Source organism: Dysidea avara, chromosome 7 (genome assembly GCF_963678975.1).
Source record: "Dysidea avara chromosome 7, odDysAvar1.4, whole genome shotgun sequence".
Lineage (NCBI taxonomy): Eukaryota > Metazoa > Porifera > Demospongiae > Dictyoceratida > Dysideidae > Dysidea > Dysidea avara.
In genome coordinates this window covers 33,371,255-33,393,670 of record NC_089278.1, presented here as the reverse complement: position 1 = coordinate 33,393,670, position 22,416 = coordinate 33,371,255, and the positions used below count along the sequence as shown (strand labels likewise).

The following is a 22,416-nucleotide window of genomic DNA, read 5'->3' as shown; positions in this document are numbered from 1 at the left end:
TATCAAACAGCATGTAGCATTTTTTGAGCTGTAACAATTTGTTATTACATATATAGGTATATTGATCACGAGATTAAAGTTTCGTGCATGGGTTAAATTCTATATTCTGCAAGACAACAAAAACTGTGAAGTGTGTGATAGAATTTTCAGTGGATGCAGATATATTCATGTAATAATTCTATCTTTAGCTACCAGTTAAACTAACTGAAAATAAAATAATTGCAAAATTCTACAGTAATTTGAGCTGAAGTGTAACCATATCAATTTAAAATTCCATAGTAACTTCAAATCAATGACAGTAAAAGTGGCACGTGTCAAACTTATATTACATGCCTAACTGCAAACTACCGTAACAGGTGATATGTACTAATACAGAAAATGCACCAGAAATGTAAACAAATTACCTTGAAATTTCCGCATAACTGGAAATCACCTGGACAGGTGGTATGTACTAGTACAGGAAATGTTCCAGAAATGTGAACAAAGAACTCATTGACAAAATATGGTTGTGGAATTTCCTGCACAACTGGAAATTAGATGGAAGAGTGATATGTAGAAGTACAGGAAATGTGTCAGAAATGTAAACCAAAAAATTTCCTTGACATTTCCAGTTCCAGGAAATGTGACATTTCCTGCATGAGTGGAAATTGCCTGGAAAGGTGGCATGTATTAGAGCAGGAAATGTGCCAGAAATATGAACAAAATATTCCTTGACATTTTTGAAAGTGGCATTTCCTGCAAAACTGGAAATCACTTGGAAAGGTGATATGTACAAGTACAGGAAATGTGTCAGAAATTCAAACAGAAAATTTCCTTGACATTTCCTGTACCGATATAACCGCCGGAAATGTGGTATTTTTTGCTGTGTGAAAAGATCACCCTGTAGAGAGTTCAGCTAGAAGAAGTCACCTTTTAGAGAGTTCAGCTACAAAGCAACCACCATGTAGAGAGTTCAATTGCAAACAAATCACCCTGTAGAGAATTCAACTACAAACAGATAACCCTGCAGAGAATTCAGCTAGAGTCAAGTCACCCTGTAGAGAGAGTCCTGTAAAGAGTTCATCTACGTACAAGCAAATCGCCCTGTAGAGAGTTCAGCTATATTTCAAGTCACCCAGTAGAGAGATCAGCTGCAAATTATCCTGAGGGGATTAATTGACATGTAATAAATATATGCATTATATATATAATTTGTACATTTACTGATAAAATCAGAATGAGTTAAAGTATTTATAAAATCTGCTTCATCTTTTCTTTTTCCTGTGGTAAAGAAAAAAAATTGGTTAAAAAGCCCCCAAAGCTGGCCATAGGCTGGCTTTGGGGTATACAAATACAAAAAGAAGTGAAATCTAATCAAAAACAGCCAAGCTGTAAAAAAAGGAGTGCGGCCCTTGAAAAGGCTATGGTGAAAAAAGATGTGAAATCCAAGGTGGCGGCCAAGAAATGGCTGTGATGGTAGGTTAATGGTAAAAATTTTAATAACGACAATTCAGGTGAATTTGGTGCCGCTTGGTCTTGGCACAAAATTTACCTGAATTGTCGCTATTAAAATTTTTACCATTGACCTACCATCACAGCCATTTCTTGGCCGCCACCTTGGATTTCACATCTTTTTTCACCATAGCCGTTTCAAGGGCCGCACTCCTTTTTTTTACAGCTTGGCTGTTATTGATTAGATAGATCTAACACAGAGCAGCCCGCACTGTAACAAATACATGTGACCCACTGTAATTTCATGGACCAGCTGGACTGGGAATCACTGGAAAATAGACGAACAAATTTAACCTATTTTGTTTGAAGTGAAGCATGTGAAATGCTACACCTAGGATTCTTAGGTGGTATGTAATTAATGTGAGTGTTCCGTTTCAGGTCTGACTAGATACATTGAAATTACACACACATCTTGGTCCAAATCACGTTTGCCTGGTGGCTATGGGCATGGTTTCACATGCATAGAAGGCTTATAATTGAGATTCAGTTGATCTTGGAGTTTTGGCATTTAGCCTGATTCAAGGCTAACAGTCAGACACATCCTTGAATTTGTGCAACAGAAAAAGTCAGCTCACTATTGAACATGGCGTTAGTCCACTGCACCGGCTGTTAATAACTCCATGCCTACACTTCAGTGATGTTTGCAGAATATAGCCTCCTTGTGGTCTGCCAAAATATTTGCTCCTCACACACTGCACAAAATTGTTCAAGTTTTAATTCAGCTGGCTTTTTCCTGTTACCAGTGTCTTCCTGCTTGCTTTATTTGTACACTGACTTATGACTTGAAAAGCTGGCCCAGACTGTTTTCTAAAGCCAAAATAAACAAAACAGCTGCCCTTCTTGATATATCCGTTGGTGAACCATGGATGAACATCACTGATACAGCTCATCCCACAATTAATACTTCGTTACTAATGACAACCAACAAGAACCCACAATCGATCCTTTAATTCTTTTTATCTTATGTTTTATCACCCACTGGAGGTGCCACTGATAACTTGTAAGGGCAGTTTCAGCAATGGTAAGTTGCAAGTTTCAATTTGAGAAAGCGTTCCGTTCCGTGGTTTAGTCCATCATTCCGTTCCGTTCCGTAGAATAGACCCCACCTACACATACTCGTCAGAACCCCAAAGGGCACATCCCACCGGTGAGTTTGTTGTTGTGGCGTAAATTGGTGACCGTGCGCTGCTTCGTTTGGGATCTAGGCTTGCGACTGTGTGGTCAATGAGTGAGTGAGTGAGTGAGTGAGGTAGTGAGACGAAATTTCAAGTTTTGGAGACTTAAAAAAAATTGGCAGGTTATATAGAGCCGGCACCGGTTACACTGTTTTGCCGACAGTAGAGGGTATAATACTTAGAATGTTACTTGCATTTAAAAAAAAAAACTTGTACAAAAAACCTAAGAAAGCGAAAAAAAAAGTTGTCTAAGTGAGGGCTTAAACCCGGGCATCCGTACTCATAAGCAATGTTTGTAACGATTATACCACCGGTGCTGCAGCTACTCATCTCCTTTAGTTTCTACCTTATAAACATCCGACTGAAGTGACTTCTATATATAACAAGAGTGAAGAAGAAAACAAAGCTGAACCCTAGCCTACCCCTAACGCTAAGGAACTACTTTTCGTGTCCCCTAAAGTTGAATGCTCGGGTCAACCTACTAGACGCGTGCCCTAAAGTTGAATGCTCGGGGAAACCCGACTAGACGCGTGCCCTAAAGTCAAATGCTCGGGGCATATTGGACGCGTACCAACTCTAGCTAGCCTAGACACAACTGGTTTGTTTGATAGTCCAGCAAATGATGGACTTGTGCCGGTAAAATAGCCGTTCACATTCGTAACCGGTGCCGGTACTATATCCACTTTGTAAAAAAATTCTATATCCGGTCACTGGTAAGTATTTTCTTGTAATGCTTTAATTAAAATTTCTGTAATTAAGGCACACAGTAGTGTGTCGTGCGACCCAAGAAGCCGGCGCACCACACCGTGAGTATATTAACAGGAAGAAAACACAGTTTTCACACCTATGTAGCTCTGTGATCCCTAATCTGATTGGAACCAAATTTGCTAAAAACGTGCCGGCCAGTTAGGGGAGTCTACATACCAAATTTGAAAAAAATCGCTCAAGCCATTTACGAGATACGAGCAAACAAAATTTCATTTTAATTTCTTCATTTTTTTCTTCATCTTCATTTCGCACACTTCGCAAAATCCGCCATAAAGCACAAATGCGTGTTCGGATCAGGCTGAAATATGGCACACGTAAAGGGCTCATTAAGGCGGATCTCATTACCAACTTTGTTTTTTTTTGTTTTTTTGAAGATATAAAGAAAATAAGATCAGAACATACAAATAAACAGTTAAACAATTAAATTACCAACTTTGGTAGGAATCCGATGAACATTCACGGAGTTATGACCAATTATTTGCGTAAAATAAGGTCGAAGGTCTGTCACGCCTACAGGGTAAACCCCTTGGAGGAATCAGTTGAAAATTGATATGTAGATGGAGCCACCATCGTAGGAGTGTCTTTTTGTGGTTTGAAAGGAATCGGGATAAAGACCATGGAGATATACCAAAAAACCCAATCTGTGTCAAAATTATGCAATCGATTTTTATGAATAAAAAAATAAAAAACTATTAGTTTTCGTGTCTACCAGGCAAACCACTTAGAGGAACAAGCTGAAAATCAGTATGTAGCTGGAATAATCATCATAGAAAGTACTTGCAGTAGTTCAGAAGAATCGGATTACAAACCACTGAGTTATGATCCAAAAGGCAACTACGTGTAGCAAATGCGAGATCAAGATACTCTAATAGAACAGTCACCCTAATAGAGCATTCATCTGCATTTATAATTTACTCAATTATATTACATTGCAAGTTATTATGTAGGGAATTCAGCTACAAACAAGTCACCCTGTAGTCAGATCAGCTAGAAGAAGGTACCTAATAGAGAGTTCAGCTACAAAGAAACCATCATGTAGAGAGTTCAGCTGCAAACAAATCAACCAGTAGAAAGTTCCGCTATGAACAGATCACCCTGTAGAGAGTTCAGTTAGAAACAAGTCATCCTGTAGAGAGATCAGCTAGAAGAAGTTACCTTGTAGAGAGTTCAGCTACAAAGAAACCACCATGTAAGAGAGTTCAGCTGCAAACAAATCACCTGTAGAGAGTTCAGCTAGAAACAAGTCACCCTGTAGAGAGTTCAGCTAGAAGAAGTTACATTGTAGAGAGTTCAGCTGCAAACAAATTGCCATGTAGAGAATTCAGCTACAAACAAATTGCCCTGTAGAAAGATCAGCTAGAAGAAGTTACCTTGTAGAGAGTTCAGCTACAAACAAGTCATCCGGTAGAGAGATCAGCTAGAAGGATCACTTTGTAGAGAGTTCAGCTACAAAGAAATCACCCTGCAGATAGTTCAGCTACAAACAAGTCATCCTGTAGACAGATCAGCTAGAAAGATCACCCTGTAGAGAGTTCAGCTACAAAAACAAATCACCCTTTAGAGAGTTATATAAACCAGAAAAAGTAACCCTGCAGAGATACTATATCTGTAAGAAACAAATTACCTTGCAGAGAGTTCAGCTACAAACAAAATTACCCTGTAGAGAGTTCAGCTACATTTCTAGTCACCCAGTAGAGAGATCAGCTGCAAACAAGTTATCTATAGGAATAATTGACATGTAATAAATGTGTGTATTTGTATTATATATATATATATATATATATTATTATATATATATAATCTATATATATATATATATATATAAAGCCGTCTGTCCGTCCACAATTCCGATGGCGTCCAACGATTTTCTTGCCAGCTGATGCACGTATTGAAGCATTTTAAAGCCAAACTAAGCACTCATCATCTAAGAATTACTGCGCTTTTAAATGAAGCTTCTAACTGCCGTCGTTCGTCATTTACAGGGCGATTAGTGTAAGGGTGCAGATAAAAATTTGCTTGGATTCTTTCTGTAAACCGCATGCAAACCGCAAGTAAACACCTATTCTATTCAACTTAAGCATACCTTTATAAACAACTTTTAAGACTTTGTAACCATAAGTGACATTTAGTCCAAGTGGTAGAGCGTTAGGCTGGAAGCTGATATGATGGGAGTTCAAATCCCAGTTTTATCACTTTTTTTTTTCTTTTTCAAACCTTTTGGTTACAACTCTTCTTCAACAACCTTTTTTGCTACACCTTTTTTTTCATTTTGGCAGCCTTTTTGGTAACAGGTTTTTCTCATTCTACAGTAAAGGCTGTGTATTAGGGACTGACCAAAAGTGTCCTGATTATCAAGGTTTCCTGAATTTGCAGTTCAGTTACATGCTAAGGGATACTTTAGGAGCATTACCAAGTGTCCAGATTATGTGGGTGTCATGTGTCCTGATTAACAGGTTCCACTGTATTGGTTGATAATAGTTTGTGGTAGCTAATTTTACTGCACAAAGGTGATGACAATAGGTGATAATAGTCAGTAGTAGCTTACTCATACAGCACTGTAAATGTAGGGATTATGGAGGATAGAGGTGATGACAATAGGTTGTAGTGTAGTAATGGGAACAGGAGGGAATGTTGTAGTATTGTTAACATACAAAGCTCAGCCTGCACCCTACATTATGTAGTTTCTTTTTGTTGTCAGTAAGTTAATTGTCATGTGTATGGCCTACATGACAGGTACTATACTAATATCACATAATATGTAGTTTGCGCCTGTGTGGTAGACATAATATTATAGGTATGGACAGGTAGTACAATGTATTTGCTTATGTAACTACACACAGCTTTCCTGTTTAAAATTATCTGTATGCTCACATCATTCCAGTGTACTTGCAGGATGGCATAATGGTATTTAATGGTCTTTAAAAGTGACATTCATTATACATGCAACATAGTTACATGAATTTTAATGCATGGTTTCCATTACATGATGTGCATTCCCACAATATAATGCGCAATATGGCAACTTCTACATTATAGGGTAGGTACCAATAAATAATGTCTTTTGTGGTCAATCTTTTATCAAATGATGCTACATGTAACTATAGCCTGCATAATAGGACAGGTACTACAAACCGTCCACACCTATGTGTTATAAGCATACACATTACTACAGTAGTTTAGCTACTGCAATTCTGCAGGTTCAGGGGTACCTGCGTGCTTCCCATGCATGATTTTGGCGAGATGTTGGTATTAAAAATGTTACCACCATGCATGCTGCAGGGCATGAATGGCACTGATGTTTAATGCTTGGTTGTTATTATAAAGTGATCCCTGCACGTAGGGCAGGTACCAATGCTAGTATTATATAATTTGTACATTTACTGATAAAATCTGAAATAGTTAACGTATTTAAAATCTGCTTCATCTTGTTCTTCTTCCTGTGGTAAAGAAAAAAATGATAGGTTAAAAAGCCCTAAAGCCAGCCATAGGCCAGCTTTGGGGTATACAAATACAAAAAGAAGTGAAATCTAATCCAAAACAGCCAAGCTGTAAAAATAAGTGTGGTCCTCAGAAAGGCTATGGTGAAAAAAGATGTGAAATCCAAGGTGGCGGCCAAGAAATGGCTGTGATGGTAGGTTAATGGTAAAAATTTTAATAACGACAATTCAGGTGAATTTGGTGCCGCTTAGTCTTGGCACAAAATTCACCTGAATTGTGTTGTTATTAAAATTTTTACCATTAACGTACCATCACAGCCATTTCTTGGCCGCCACCTTGGATTTCACATCTTTTTTCACCATAGCCGTTTCAAGGGCCGCACTCCTTTTTTTTACAGCTTGGCTGTTTTGGAGTAGATTTCCTTGTCACGCCCACCTTTGGTAATTATCAATATGTGGTCGTGTGAATCCAAGGACGCACTAAATTTAATTTATATAATTCATTACTGTTCATACATCATTAAGATGGTTTTCTCTCACTATTCTGAAAAGTGTATAATGACTGGTATTTAAATTTCAAGTTAGGCGTATCAATGTGTTGTTAATTATCATTATAAACGTGCTTACTACAAGTTCAACAGACTATGTATGGCCTTTGTGCTGCTGAATATTCGGCAACATGGAGCGAAACTAGAGCAGATTGCACTGAATCACCGTGCTACTGACCATTAGCTTGAAGATTACCGAGGATTCGTTTGGCTCCATTACACTCCATATCGTCATACTGGTTTTCCTGTGTTTAAGTCTAGAATTGGCATGGCATTCCACAGGGATGGTAAATGATGAAAGTAAGAATGTCATGAGATGTTGAGGTAACAAGAGTTTGTTGCTGGAGCCTGACCTAGTATTGGTAGAGTTGGAAGTGATGTAGCTAGTCATTGATGTTGAGCTGATCAGTTTGTAACTTGATGGATTTATGGCATAATCTTGACCTCATTTCTTATCATTCTTAGTAGTAGTATCAGTGATTTGAGAAAGAGAAATACAGAAAGTATGAGCAAAGGATCAGAGAAGTTGAGATGGGCTCTTTTGTACCATTGGTGTTTTCCACATTTGGTGGAATGAGTGGGTGTACTAATGTTGTTTACAAACGTCTTGTTCCTTGCAGTAGTGTTACGGCCTGGCTATGCTATCACCTTAGTTTTTCGCTGCTGCGTTCAGCGATTGCTTGTCTCAGGGGAGTACGCTCCCATAGTAGCTGCTTGGCTAGCCATAGGGCTCTTGACCTTTCTCTGATAGAAGGTCGGGTACCTTTCTCTTAATTCGAACCTTTCCCAATTAATTTTCAGTGTTTCTTTTGGCTAGCACTTCAACATCTAGTGCTAGGGGTGCTGGATACACCAGGAAAAAAATGATCAATTTCTCTGAAGAAAGGTAATACATTGAGATTAGCTAATAAAAAAGAAAACAATTACTTGCCACACCTACCAGAAAAACAGCTTGGAGTAATGCTTTGAAAATCGCTGTACAGATGGAGTAATCATCTCAAAAGGCTCTTCAATGGTGTAGAAGAATCAGACATAAAGATACAGAGTTATTAACACAAAATCCAACTCGGTGTAACAAATGCGAGATTGAGATACTATAATAGAGCAGTCAACTGTAAGAAGTAAATTACTCTATTAAAGCATTCATCTATGTCTTGTAGAGAATTTAACACTGTTATGCTACTCTGTATGGAGCTTATTAAAAAGGTCACCCTGTAGAAAGATCAGCTAGAAACAAGTCAACAGGTCACCCTGCAAAATGTACAACCACATTTCGAATCACCCTGTAGAGTATTCAGCTAGAAACAAGTCACCCTGTACAGAAATCAAGTAATCCTGTAGAAGGATCAGCTAGAAACCAATCACTATAACTATATTTCAAGTTACCCTGTTGAGAGTTCAGCTGGAAACAAGTTACCTTGTAGAAAGATCAGCTAGAAACGAGTCACCCTGTAGAACGATCATCTACATAATCATCCTGTAGAGAGATCAGCTGAAAACAAATCTCCTTGTAGAGCTAGAAACAAGTCACCTTGTGGAAAGATCAGCTAGAAAAAAATCACCCTTTAGAAAAATAATCCAGAAACAAGTCACCCTGCAGAGAGTTCAGTAGAAACAAATCACACAGACTGTCAGTAGAGAGATCAGCTGGAAATCACCCTGTAGAGAGATTATCTAGAAACAAGTCACCCTGTAGAGAGTTCAGCTGCATTTCAAGTCAGCTTATAGAGAGTTCAGTGGAAACAAGCCGCCCTGTAAAGAGATCAGCTAGAAACAAGTCACTATGTATAGAGAGTTCATGCAGCTATATAAGCAAGTCACCGTAAAGAGAGAGATCAACTAGAAAAATCACCCTGTACAATGTTCAGCTAGAAACAAGTCACCATGTAGAAACAAATCACCCTGTAGAGAGATCAGCTTGAGACAGTTACCTTGTACTAGAAACAAGTCACTGTGTAGAAAAGTCAGATACATTTCAAATCACCCTGTAGAAAGGTCAGCTTGAAACATATCACCGGATCAGTTAGAAACAAATCGCCTTGTAGAGAGGTCAGGTAGAACCAAGTCACCCTGTAGAGAGTTCAAACATGTCACCCTGTAGGGAGATCAGCTAAATTTCAAATCACTCTGTAGAAAGGTCAGCTTGAAACAAATCACCCTGTAGAGAGATCAGCTTGAAACAGTTACTATGTAGTGAGATCAGCTAAAAAACAAGTCACCGTGTAGAAAAATCAGCTACATTTCAAATCACCAGGTCAACTTGAAACATATCACCCTGTAGAAGGATCCGTTAGAAACAAATCACCCTGTAGAGAGATTAGATAGAACCAAGTCACCCTCAGCTAGAAACATGTCACCCTGTAGAAGGTTCAGCTACATACACATTTTCCTGTAGAGTATTCTGCTGTAAGTAATTTATCCTACATTGAGTTAATGATTAATCAACACAATTGTAATACAGATAAAATAATATTATTAAATGTGCATTTATAGCTAAACAATTTAACAATTTAAAGTTTTTTCCTAAATAATCCTCATTGCTATAGAAAAGAAAAAGATAAGTTAAAAGATATACCCAAAACTGGCCATAGGCTGGCTTTAGGTGTGAAATTACAAAAAGAAGTGATATCTAATCAAAAACAGCCAGCTGTAAAAGAAGGGTGCGGCCTCCAAAAAAGCCAGGGTGAACAAAGATGTGAAATCCAAGGTGGCAGCCAAGAAATGGCTGTGATGGTAGGTTAATGGCAAAAATTTTAATAATGAAAATTCAGATGAATTTGGTACTGAATCCTAGTGAAACTTGGAGGAGGCAACACAGATTCGCCTGAATTGTCGTTATTAAAATTTTTGCCATAACCTGCCATCACAGCCATTTCTTGGAGGCAACACAGATGAATTGTCATTATTAAAAATTTTGCCATTAACCTACCATCACAGCCATTTCTTGGAGGCAACACAGATGAATTGTCATTATTAAAATTTTTGCCATTAACCTTCCATCACAGCCATTTCTTGGCCGCCACCTTGGATTTCACATTTTTTCACCCTGGCTTTTTTGGAGGCTGCACCCTTTTTTAAAAGCTTGGCTAGATATAATTTTGTGCTTGCTTGTTCATGGCTATACAAAGTTGTAATATATATGTATACAGTGCCTGTATTTCCCTAAATACTCTAGTAGAGCTAGCAGTCCAGATACAGTGTCCTTAGATCATATGTTGGACACAATGGAGCATGATTGGAGCATAGTAGGGTCAGTTGCGGAGCATTGCTCAAACACATGATCTAGGCAATCCCATAGCATAATAGCATACTAGACCATTTCAACACACCTCATGTGCAGTTCATACGTACTCTCCCCTACCATAAATTCTGCATTGGACGATACCACCGCTGAGGTCAAAAAGAAAGAAACAAAAGAAAAAAAAAAACAATAGGGAGCAATGAACACCTCTAATTTGATGTGTCTATTGGTTATGTGGTAGGTCCATTCTCCCCACAGGCTATCCCTCAGTTGTACATCAGCCTATTAGGCATTTAAATTACATGTCTTCCATTCACAAACCATTTACACTATAACAGAACTCCTTGAAACCACCCGAGGTTCCAGCTTCCCATGGAAAAGTTGAAGGCATATTGCATACCCCTTCCTTCTTTATTTTTGTTAGACACTACCAAGTACAAATCAGAGGAAAGCGTCACAGGTTAACAGTGGGCTGACCACTCAGATACAAGCAAATGACTTTCTCTTGAGAGCTTTTTATTCAGCAAGCTATTTGGCAACTATTAGCAAAAGGTGTAACTTCCTCCAGGCAGGGATGTGGCAAGGGCAGACAATAATATTATAAAAAATTTCCCACAGGTGAATCTAACTCCACTCACCACCTCTGTATACACCTTGATGCTGTTTGGCTGCTCATTTTTTTTCTATCCAGTCTCATGTATACCTCCACAAGTGGAACAAAAAATTAGGAATTTTCAATATGAGTAGGGATCAAAGTAATAAAAAGTACTGAAACAAGAGAGATTATCTACCACCTGAAGTCATGCTAGTACACACGTAATCGCTACTTCAGTTGCCAAGATTTAAGATATAATGGCACTGAAGTAGGGATTACGTGTGTACTAGCATGACTTCAGGTGGTAGATAATCTCTCTTGTTTCAGTACTTTTTATTACTTTGATCCCTACTCATATTGAAAATTCCTAATTTTTTGTTCCACTTGTTTGTGTACTTTTTACAAACATTGCATGAATCTTATCTTTTATGTGCATGCAGTTTCTATTACACAGGACACTAAAGTTACTTTTCCAAGTCTTGATGGTAGTATTCCCTTTGCCTTTCCGCTGACTCAATGCGAGACTTTGCCAAATCTTTGTTAAATTATGTTTTGGTGGCTTCAGCTGATTTCTCACGCGACGCTGTTACATATTTGTAGTACTCATTAGCATGACGCTGTGATCGGCATTCACTGCTGTACTTGTCCTTTCTCTCTGAGAGTATAGACTCTCTATGAGCTTCATAGTACGCCCTGTTATTCTCCTTCTTTCTACTCTTCCGCGCCGCTTCCTTCTAAGGCATTGCCGCACCCAATATTGCCTCAGAGAAAACACACAAAGCAATAATAACCACAATACCCTTAGCCAACGCTATTTTGCTACGAATTATTTCTAAAATCGCTCAAATACTTGAGGTAGATACGTTGTTTACAGCAAAGAAATGCGTTTACAAATGCAAGCAATATTAATTTTGCCGGTTAACTTTGCCAGAAACAAAAGATATAAGTCGCTAAATATATTCACTTACACGTACAAAGCTTCCCGATTGTGAACAGCTCGCTCTTCCTGCTCAAAATCAACTTCGAACTTTCAACCACGTGTATTCGAATATTTTACCACGAAGATTATGATTACTCTATTTAGCGAGCACTCTTATTGAAACGGACGGCGCCGTACATTGAAGCCATTTGTGGAGTTATTAACACTACCTGTAGTGAATCCAGGACGATGGTGACATTAAAGAACGATGAAAGGTAAGACCCTAGCGCAAGGATTGTATTTCTATCGGTGTAGGAAAGGTTTAATCTATAGGCAAAGTGAGCCGTTTTCATGCAAGAAGTAGGACTGTAGCTGTTGCCATCTTCCCGCTAGGCCTGGCTGAAGGCATCAGTTAGGGAGTCAGTCACTAGAAAATTCGATCAGATAGAATTTTTTTTTAAATTCGTGGAAACTCATAGGATGCATTTCGTGTCGTTTTGAAGGCGAAATCGTGCTTCACTTTTGTAATACAATACTGCTGAATCGCCGAGATGGTTTTGCAAGTCTGCTTTTGGTTCGTAATTTTTTGGCGGGAAATCGTGAACCTTGACGATCCCTACCATTAAGTACTACCGTACTTAATGATTAAAGTGTACTTAATAATTGGCATCCATTGTACAATCAACATGAAGTGCAACACAGAGACCCCGCCCCTTACATTCCTGCCATGTACAAGTCCTTCAGGGTACAAAGGCAAAGCGATCAAACTCAACTATCACTATGGAATTATTTATGACAAACTCAATATTATCGAAGTAATTCATCAAAGACCTGACTATCATGTCATGCTGCACCACATTACCTGGAGCTCTCACAGAGCAGGACCATAGCAAGTGACCCAGCTGGTAAAAGTTTTTTGGCTGACCATGTTTCAGTTACAAATTTTAATATTTTAATAAAGCATTCATTACAATACTCTAATAGAGCAGTCACTGCAATATTCAAGGGTTCCAGTAAACTACAGTGGCGTATCTACAGCAGGGCTTTGTAGGGCCTAGACCCTGCTAAACTTGGCTAGTGCTCTATCAAACTAAGGCTACAATCACCAGCTTTTCATGGATCATTGCATTATCTAACAAGTGAAACTTATTCTATACTAAATTGCTCACCAAATTATTAGTCTTGAGCTGTCACGGAGTCAATAATTACTACGATTCTAATTAACGCCCACCAATTGAGCACGTGATTGAATTACCTGTTGTTGGTGATATTGATAAGGATGTGTCTTCCTAGTGTTCTTGTAGTTTGTAATCATCATATCTATAGATTCTTGTAGCATTTCATCATGTATTTAAAGGTGTATAGTGCTGTCTTGTTCTAATATTTTTATTTATGCAGCTAAAATAGCTAGCTAGCTATCTAACTCATCCAAATTGGAAGGGGTGGCACTAAAAGGCTAGGCCTGCATGAGGGTCCTTCCTAATGTTGTTCGTGTTACTGTATAATTTGAACAGGTTAAATACACAAATAAACTACTTCATAAAAATCTAAAATAATGTACTTTTTACAGCTGAAATGGCCTCAGATGTCATTTTGCAGGTGTTGAAATTCAAAATTATTCTGGGTGGGGGATGCCCCTGCCTTCAGCAGCATATACAGTGTCCTAGCTGAGGCCCTAGCTGTGCCCTACCAATAGGGAAAGTCTAGATATGCCACTGGTAAACTAGCTTCAAATTGAAAATCCATCCAAATTGCTTGTGAGCCCAATCCCAAAGGCTTTTATTTCCAATTAAGATCAGGGTAGCTTTCTGCCTCTTCAGATGATAGTTGGTCTGATCAAACCTTGCTACAGATCTGCAAGAGTTTAAAAAATGACTGCCAAGCAAGGAGGCTTATGACAGTTAAAACTGACTGACTGACACTGACTGGAACCCAGTTTAAGCCTTAATAGAGTCACCCCTCAATGCAAACTGCACAAGAGTATTAGCAGTATAACATGTAGTCGCTGCATTGGTGTGGCTACTTCTGCCAAGACAGTAACCGTATCCAACTACTTAACCATTGGCATAGCTCTGCTTAGCAAATCAGTTGGTATCTAATTCAATCAGTAGTACAGCACCTGCAACAAGCCACAAAGGTTATCTGCCCTCTACAAACCTTGTACAACGTTCCCAATACGCCTTCCAAGCCTCCCATCGCATTAAAAAATTGATTCGAATAAATGCACACCATAGTATTATTCATAAGATCACATGCATAAATTTATTAATAAAACCAATTGTTCTCCGGTTTCTTTACTACCACCACCATCACAGTGACTCAACAAGGAGGTCAAAGGGATCAATACTGCAATGGTATAATGACAGATGACAAAACAGTTTCATAAACACCACTGCTTACTTCTCCAAAAAACTATCCCAACTGTTTTTATTCCGTCATCATTTCACTGCTCCTGTCCAGCCTCATTTGTTTCAAACAACAGTGACTACAGAATTTTAGTTGATTACAAAACAGTTAAGTTAAGCATACCAAATACTTACATTTCCACTTGTTCACTATTCTGCCTGTAGCTTCAATATGTCACTGCTCCTGTATTTAAGCAATGACGGACTAATCCTACAACAGAATTATGGTTGATAACAACACGGTTACATAATCATGCCACCACTTGCGTACATTTCACAGCTGTAATCATAGTTTTTACTCTTTCACTGCTCTGTTCTCAGTTTCTCCAAATATTCTACTGCTTACTTCTCCAAAAAAACTATCCCAACTGTTTTTACTCTGTCATCATTTCACTGCTCCTGTCCAGCCTCATTTGTTTCAAACAACAGTGACTACAGAATTTTAGTCAATTACAAAACAGTTAAGATAAGCATGCCAAATACTTACATTTCCACTTGTTCACTATTCTGCCTGTAGCTTCAATATGTCACTGCTCCTGTACTTAAGCAATGACGGACTAATTCTACAATAGAATTATGGTTGATAACAACACGGTTACATACTCATGCCACCACTTGCGTACATTTCACAACTGTAATCATAGTTTTCACTCTTTCACTGCTCTGTTCTCAGTTCCTCCAAATATTCTACAACAGAATTATGGTCAATTACAAAACAGTTAGATAGCACGAAAACACTTACAATTCCACTTGTTAACAACTATTTCTATTCTGGCATTATTTCACTGCCCCACCCTCATTTACTCCAAACAAACAAACTTATAGTCGATAACAAACAGTTAGATAAGCATAACAGCACTTATTCTCGCATGGCCAGACCACCATCTTACTTCTTTGAGATGTCATTGGTTGGTGAGATAGGGTCTGGTGAATTACTATTGACAAAATGCATTTGTGACCGGATTTGTGAAAAGGTACCTTTTCCACACATTTGACATACCAACAAACAAAATGATGTAACACTTGTGCTGATTAGCTTGCTTGTAATATCAAACTGTAGCCAGATACTGTAGCTACATTCGGTGAAAAGTTCGAACAATTATATGCCATGATCAAAAAGTTATGAAGCTTTAAAGTTCAAAAAATGAGTCAAATTTTGTGTGTGGAAAAGGTACCTTTCCGCAAATCCGGTCACATTTGTAGGCAAACAGTTACCACAGTTTCTTGTTGTTCTTGCTGGGAAAATGCTATGTAGCAATGGTATCAACCCTGTTAGAAGTTTTGCTGTAGCGTTTATGTCCACCATACTGACATACAGCTAGCCAATGAATCAATTTCACTGGATATTGGTTGAAAGTCACCGTTATACTCCACCAGGCTCTATCTCACTGACAAACGATGCCACAAAGAAAGAGAGGAGGCGAGGTAGCAGTCTAGCCACACGAGACTAAGCAACACTTACAATTCCACTTTTTCACAACTGTTGCTATGCCTGTAGTTTACTGCTCCCATCCTCTGTGATTCCAAACAATGAAGGAATGATTCTACAAAAGAATTACAGTCGATAACAAAACAGATACGTTCACATTTTGGAGATACAAATAGGGATTTGACAATATGCTGTGACTTCAGTTAATGTCCATATCCTCAAGAATAAATTTAAATCCCTTCACAATGCTGAAAATTTCCTTTACTGGGTGAGATGGGAATTAACATTGATAGCTGCAGGTAAGCACACAGATGATCTAATTTATACAAGCTAAATAATGATGTCACAAAGCAGAATTTACTGCACTACAAAAAATATTATAGTGGCCATGTCAATAAGGCGTACTTCATGACCTCTTTACTGAGACCACCTCACTATCAAAGCTGCATTATTTTTCTCCAGATGTGGTCCCATTAATAAAGTCTGTGTATGCGAGTTAACTGCACAAAAATACTATGTACCTTGTGATCGCCTTTCTTGAAATTTAGCCACAACGTAACGGCAACATAAAAAAATAGCTAGTAGCATGCCATCTCTCTCCATACGTACTTCATCAATATTCTTCATCCATTTAAATTGTTAACCACTTGTGGTACAAAAAGGTAGACAATCAGTTTTGGAGGTAAATCTTGTAGAACGTATCTGGAAAAACTTTGCTGCTGCATAGGTCATCAATTTGACCGATAGTTTTGCACAGTTGTCCTAAAAATCATATCAATGATAATATTGTTACATACAGGATTTCTACAAACATTACATACATGTCCCCCCAGCAAGACCGCTCAAGGCTGATCGCTGGTTGGGAAACACAGATACATGAATACACATCCAACAGCAAGACCACTCAAGGCTGATCACTGGTTGGAAAACACAGATACATGAATACATAACCCACAGCAAGACTGCCCAAGGCTGATCGCTGGTTGGGAAACACAGATACATGAATACAAATGCAACACAAGACCGCTCAAGGCTGATTGCTGGTAGGGAAACACATTCACACACTACAAACATGCCTCATCTACAAGACCATATAAGCATGAACAATGACAGAACAAATATCATCGTACATCATGGTCTAGTGACGTAGTTTCAATTCTCCATTTTCTTATTCCATCTTTTTCTTCTTGGATTAGCCACGTCTTATACTTTACAGTTGTGATGCACCTAGAAGGAAACAATTCTGGTTAATACTAGTTCACTGTACATATCAGACAGAACGACTATCTAATAAATGCTCACCATGTAATAAAGTAGACTCCCTAGAGTCGCGTAAATCATCTAGTGTTGTGTAAAACATAGGACTAGGCCTAGTAATGTAGATGACTTGCGTACTTACAACCAATTCTTTCTTTGTGCAGTAGTTCCTTTGCTCATGTAAAACTTGCTGAAAACAAAACACTGTTCGGTCGATTTGATGGCACATCTTTCTTTATACAATCCGTTCTTTTGTTACTGTGCATAGCAGAACACTCGTAAACGCTCCAGCACATGCTCTGTTCAGCATGCCATTTTTTTCTAGTGCAGCTGGTCATACCTGTGGTTTCGCGCACATGTACAAAATCATTTACCATATATCGCGAACTGGGGTAGCCGTGTTTTGATATATGGAATTGTCCCATGATTTGGGGGTGTGGGGGAATAAGTGCACCACAGGAAGTCTCAGTTGGGAGACTTAGGTAATTCCATTTCCCTCATTATATCCATTCTGAGATTAACAGATGTTTCACCTAGGGCCTGTTGAAATTTTTGTGGCTTCCACAGAATACTAGAACCCCCAAGAGTTCCTACCTCCAAGCCATCTTAGTAAAACATGCAGTATTAAGTAGGGTTTTGAAAAAAGTGTTCTGAACATGGACCTATTATAAGGCTTATAGGAGAATCCGTGAAACCCTGCACACCTTACCAAAACAACCACCATCTGTTGACAGTGGCAACCGACTCACAACAGGATTAAGACTGGCGGCTTATAGTCCTAACAGCAAGGAGCTGCATTAAATTGTTGTTACCTACTTTCTTTGCTTTGTTATTGTTATATAAAATGTCTGATACTTGAGTCAGTTGTTCGTAAGATAGTTGCTTGTAACTTATTACAGCTTCAATACTTCTATGTCCAGTATTCTGCATTATTTCTTGCTTTTCAATACATTCTGATTGATGCAATCTTGTAGCAGTAGTAGCTCTGAGGGAGTGATGTGGGAGATATATGGGTTTTCCAGCTTGCTTGCACATTCATGTATGGTATCCAGTGTGCAATGCCCAATTGGCTATACCAAATGCCTTCTTCTTTCTTTGCATCATTGATTATTGTTACTAATTTGTACTTACTTTTCTTTGTAATTGTCTGTTCCCCTGGACATCAGTAGTGTTGCCTGCCCAGTATCAAATAAATAAATATATATATAGTTTTTAGATAGAATACATTTTAAGGACGATTAAGTGGATAGCGACTGTTGTATAGCTTGTATAATCTTACAAAGCACCTATCTGGATTGGATAATTTACATGATGGCAAACAATCTTTTGTTTACTGTTTCTCCTTTTTAAACTGCCAGGATGATTTTTTTTGAAGCATCTTTTGAACATTATAAGATTTTCTCCAGGATTTTCACAGTTGTATCTGGGAGGATTTTATGATGTTCAATTCCTCCATGCAATTTAAAATATAGTCCATTCATGTAGACCATTGCAATTAACAAAGCCTCTGCTGTATGGTCACCAAGAATTCCTTTCTGCCACAAAATTTCCTCTTCATCACAGGTTATATGCTCTGCTTTTCTGTGGACTGTTACCAATTCCTGCTGATTGTAAACATTTCATTTCTGCATCCAACACCATTGAAAGCGTGAAATACCGGGGTCTTTAAATATATTTATATATGACATTCCATTTGTTCTTAAGTACGTCATTATACCACAGCAAATGTGATAAAGTGTGTCAAGAACAAACACACTACCATTCTTTTCTGCACTTCAAGCACAAATGAACAAAGCCAGTGCTGAAGTTCTTCAATAGTAATATTGCACAACAAGGGTATTACCTCACCTGTTGCCATTGCATGGTGCAAAACCCTCAAGGTGTAGCAATATTTGTTATCTCTTTGTGTTTTCTTTGGAATAGCGCTTTGTATGGTTGTAACAATGTCTTCCTTTGTGAGAAGTTTAGTAAACTTTTTGGTAGCTTTGGAGCTGCTGCTTGTCGATTTGGCTTTGGTAATTCACTCATTTCGCACCACATTACCAGCCATGGCATTAGAAGCAACCTTGTTGGAGCTTTTAGTGGTTCTTTAAGTTGAATACTTACTCCTTCTAACTCTTCATAAGTGCTAAAGATCACCTCAACTCATCTAATTCCTTCTCAGTAAAGTGGGTGGGGCCATCAAAGTATATATAAGCATGCCTTTGTTCAAAGTAAATGGAAGCAGGTCATTACCAATTAAATTGTATAGTGCTTCTTTGTCTACTTCAGAGATGCTCTTGAGCTCCATAAGTTTCCTAGATACAGACCACTTGAAGAACTTAAGTAATGAGCTTCCTAGATATGGACTGCTTGAAGTAACTAAGTAATAATGGTTGTCAAGGTGAGTTATTGACAACGTTGTTAGGATATCTATATAACGGGGATACGGGCTTGCTTAGAACCATGTATTACAATCCAATTAGTAATAGTTTGCTGCAATTGAATAGTCTAAATAACTTTGACGTCAAATTGGAAGGGCCTATGAAATTTAAAAACCCTCAACTCAGGCCCAGGCTGCAGCGCCCCTCACTGTGCTTGGGGCACCACTTCCTCAGGGCCTTGAGGTTTCTAAATTCATAGACCACACTTAAGCATTTGAGTAGGTAGGTGCAGGCAGACTACAAGGAGAAAATTAGCAGATGTGCATACATCTTTGACAGCTAGTGGTCATCTTTGAGAGCTGTTAGCAGCATCTGCATTGGAAGAGCTAGAGAAAATACATGTACAGACATGGTTAATAGTAGGAATGATTACAGTTCCTACAGATATGTGCATTATGGCAATAACTAGACGCATGTCAGAAAGAGTAACATGTTCAAACCCATGATATTTTGCGTTCAAGGGTTGACTAGTGTGAAACAATAAGTGACAACTTGATTTACAGCAACTTTGTAACCTATTAAACATTAGGGAGGGAATTGTAAGTTGTCAGCTTTGATATTACATGGCATCTGGCTGAGCATTTTGTCATGCATGCATTATCCTTTTAAAACTTCTTACTAATATGCTGGCCACTTAATTCATATTCATGAGTAGCATAGTTGCTTGAGTGTAGCATTAATTATGTTTAACTTCAATCATTAATTATCACATGTTGTGTTTAGTTTTAATCAGACTGGTAGGAGGTAGTTCACACAATGAAGGTAGAGTTGAGGTGAACTACAATGGTGAATGGGGTACAGTGTGTGATGATGGATGGGATGATATTGATGCTGGTGTAGTGTGTAGACAACTGGGATTCAGATCATCAGGAACAGCCATTGGATCAGCTTCCTTTGGTCAAGGATCAGGACCCATTTTATTGGATAGCGTGACATGTTCTGGTAATGAATCAACACTGGCCAGCTGTGGTCATCTTGGAGTTAATGTTACAAGATTTTGTAATCATTGGGAAGATGCTGGGGTAAATTGCTATGGTGGACAAGGTTAGTATTTGATGTAGGGATAAAAATTATATTGTTGCATGCAGCATTATAAAACATACTTATAATTATTTCATTGTGTAACTTGATCAATAAAATTGCGCAGATAGGCATACAAGCCATTACAAGGTATTCAGTAGCTCATAACGGGCATGTTGCTAATCAAAGTGGGTTGTTAGGCCCCCAATAGTGCTGTATAATAGGAATCATATTAAAATTTTAGCTTTCTAATGAAAGAAAGCTCAGTCAGAAACCAGCCTCACAATGCCATCACAGTGCCTTGGCAGTAAAATCAACCTTAAATATGTTTTCAATGTGACCTGAAATGCTTCCGATAAGTTGCTACAAAATTTAACATTCATTTATTACACAGAATTTTCTACTGACTGACTAACTGACTGATTGATGCCTTCACACAAGTATAAGTCAATAATGGCTAATGCCATGGCCTCAAATTTTGCACTGTCATGCCCAACACATGTCTTTCGGCATACCAGAGTAAATACATTACAGAAACTTTGTCCTCCTTTGTTGTAAGCAAAGGTGTCAATTTGTAAGTAAATAGTTTCATGTATGTCTATCATGTATGAATTAAATGGGAGTTTTGCACCACACCTCCAACAGTCAGACTTGTAACAGATAGAACATATCCAAAAAATAAGTGAAAATGACTACTTTATGGGACATACATTGTGTCATGCAATTACATTCTGGCACCATTTTTTCCCTTGATGCTGTGTTATTCAAGTTCATAAATGAAGAATGATGTTGCGTAAGGTTAACAAACAACCGTTTGGAAAAGTTAGGACTTTTATAAGCTATTAAGGATCATTGTAATTAAAAGTGTGTGCAATAAGCAAATTAACTTCCTTACATTGTTAGTGGTAGTTGTAGTATTAGCATTAGTACTACAAGGCACACACATTAAGACTGTGATTAAGACTATGATAGCATACAATTACAGTAACTGCCAACATGCACTAACACGTATGATGTTTTATAGAAGTTAATCAAATAAAATCATGAAAACCACTAGATTGATTATCTCCCCTTGCAATTGTTCCATGAACTTCTTCTCACTGACTAAATGATTTAATGTGCATGTGCTATGTGTATGCAAGTCTGTGGTTTAGATTAATCCATTGTTGCCACTTACAAATCTCAAGCCTTTAAATTGTACAGAATTCATCATAAGACTGGTAGGAGGCAGCTCATACAATGAAGGTAGAGTGGAGGTGAACTACAATGGTGAATGGGGTACAGTGTGTGATGATGGATGGGATGATACTGATGCTGGTGTAGTGTGTAGACAACTGGGATTTGGATCATCAGGAACAGCAGTGTATTCAGCTAGTTTTGGTCAAGGATCAGGACCCATCTTATTGGATAGTGTAACATGTTCTGGTAATGAATCAACACTGGCCAGTTGTGGTCATCTTGGAGTTGGCATCACAAGATCTTGTTATCACTGGGAGGATGCTGGAGTGAGGTGTAATGCTCTAATAGGTTAGCTATTTTGCAACTATTTATGGTTCTCAGTATAGACCTTTGTTTTTTAAAGCAAACTTACTATTAATGAATTAAACATGACACCTGGTGTATAAACTATGTATGTAGTTTAGTTCCTCTATTTACACCTACTGGTTATTAAATTTGTACTATTATCTTACTTCACTAAGCTAACTCA

At 38.2% G+C, this 22,416-nt stretch overlaps 1 protein-coding gene and 2 long non-coding RNA genes across 3 annotated transcripts in view; 1 reads left to right on the top strand and 2 right to left on the bottom strand.

Annotated features, from left to right (window-relative positions):
* Positions 1 to 22,416, top strand: part of LOC136261460 (scavenger receptor cysteine-rich type 1 protein M160-like) — a gene marked incomplete at its 5' end in the record, with an annotated part of 163,506 nt that overhangs the window by 117,596 nt on the left and 23,494 nt on the right. The window contains 2 exon segments of the mRNA XM_066055468.1: positions 20,412 to 20,732; positions 21,912 to 22,235. Coding sequence (XP_065911540.1) covers positions 20,412 to 20,732; positions 21,912 to 22,235 — 645 coding nt within the window.
* LOC136261478 (uncharacterized) lies at positions 14,387 to 14,834 on the bottom strand. The gene is made up of 2 exons (XR_010703917.1): positions 14,715 to 14,834; positions 14,387 to 14,659 (listed from the first exon to the last, which is right to left on the bottom strand). It is a non-coding gene; the product is annotated as an uncharacterized lncRNA (long non-coding RNA).
* Positions 14,861 to 15,526, bottom strand: LOC136261477 (uncharacterized). Its single transcript, XR_010703916.1, has 3 exons — positions 15,203 to 15,526; positions 15,067 to 15,142; positions 14,861 to 15,011 (listed from the first exon to the last, which is right to left on the bottom strand). It is a non-coding gene; the product is annotated as an uncharacterized lncRNA (long non-coding RNA).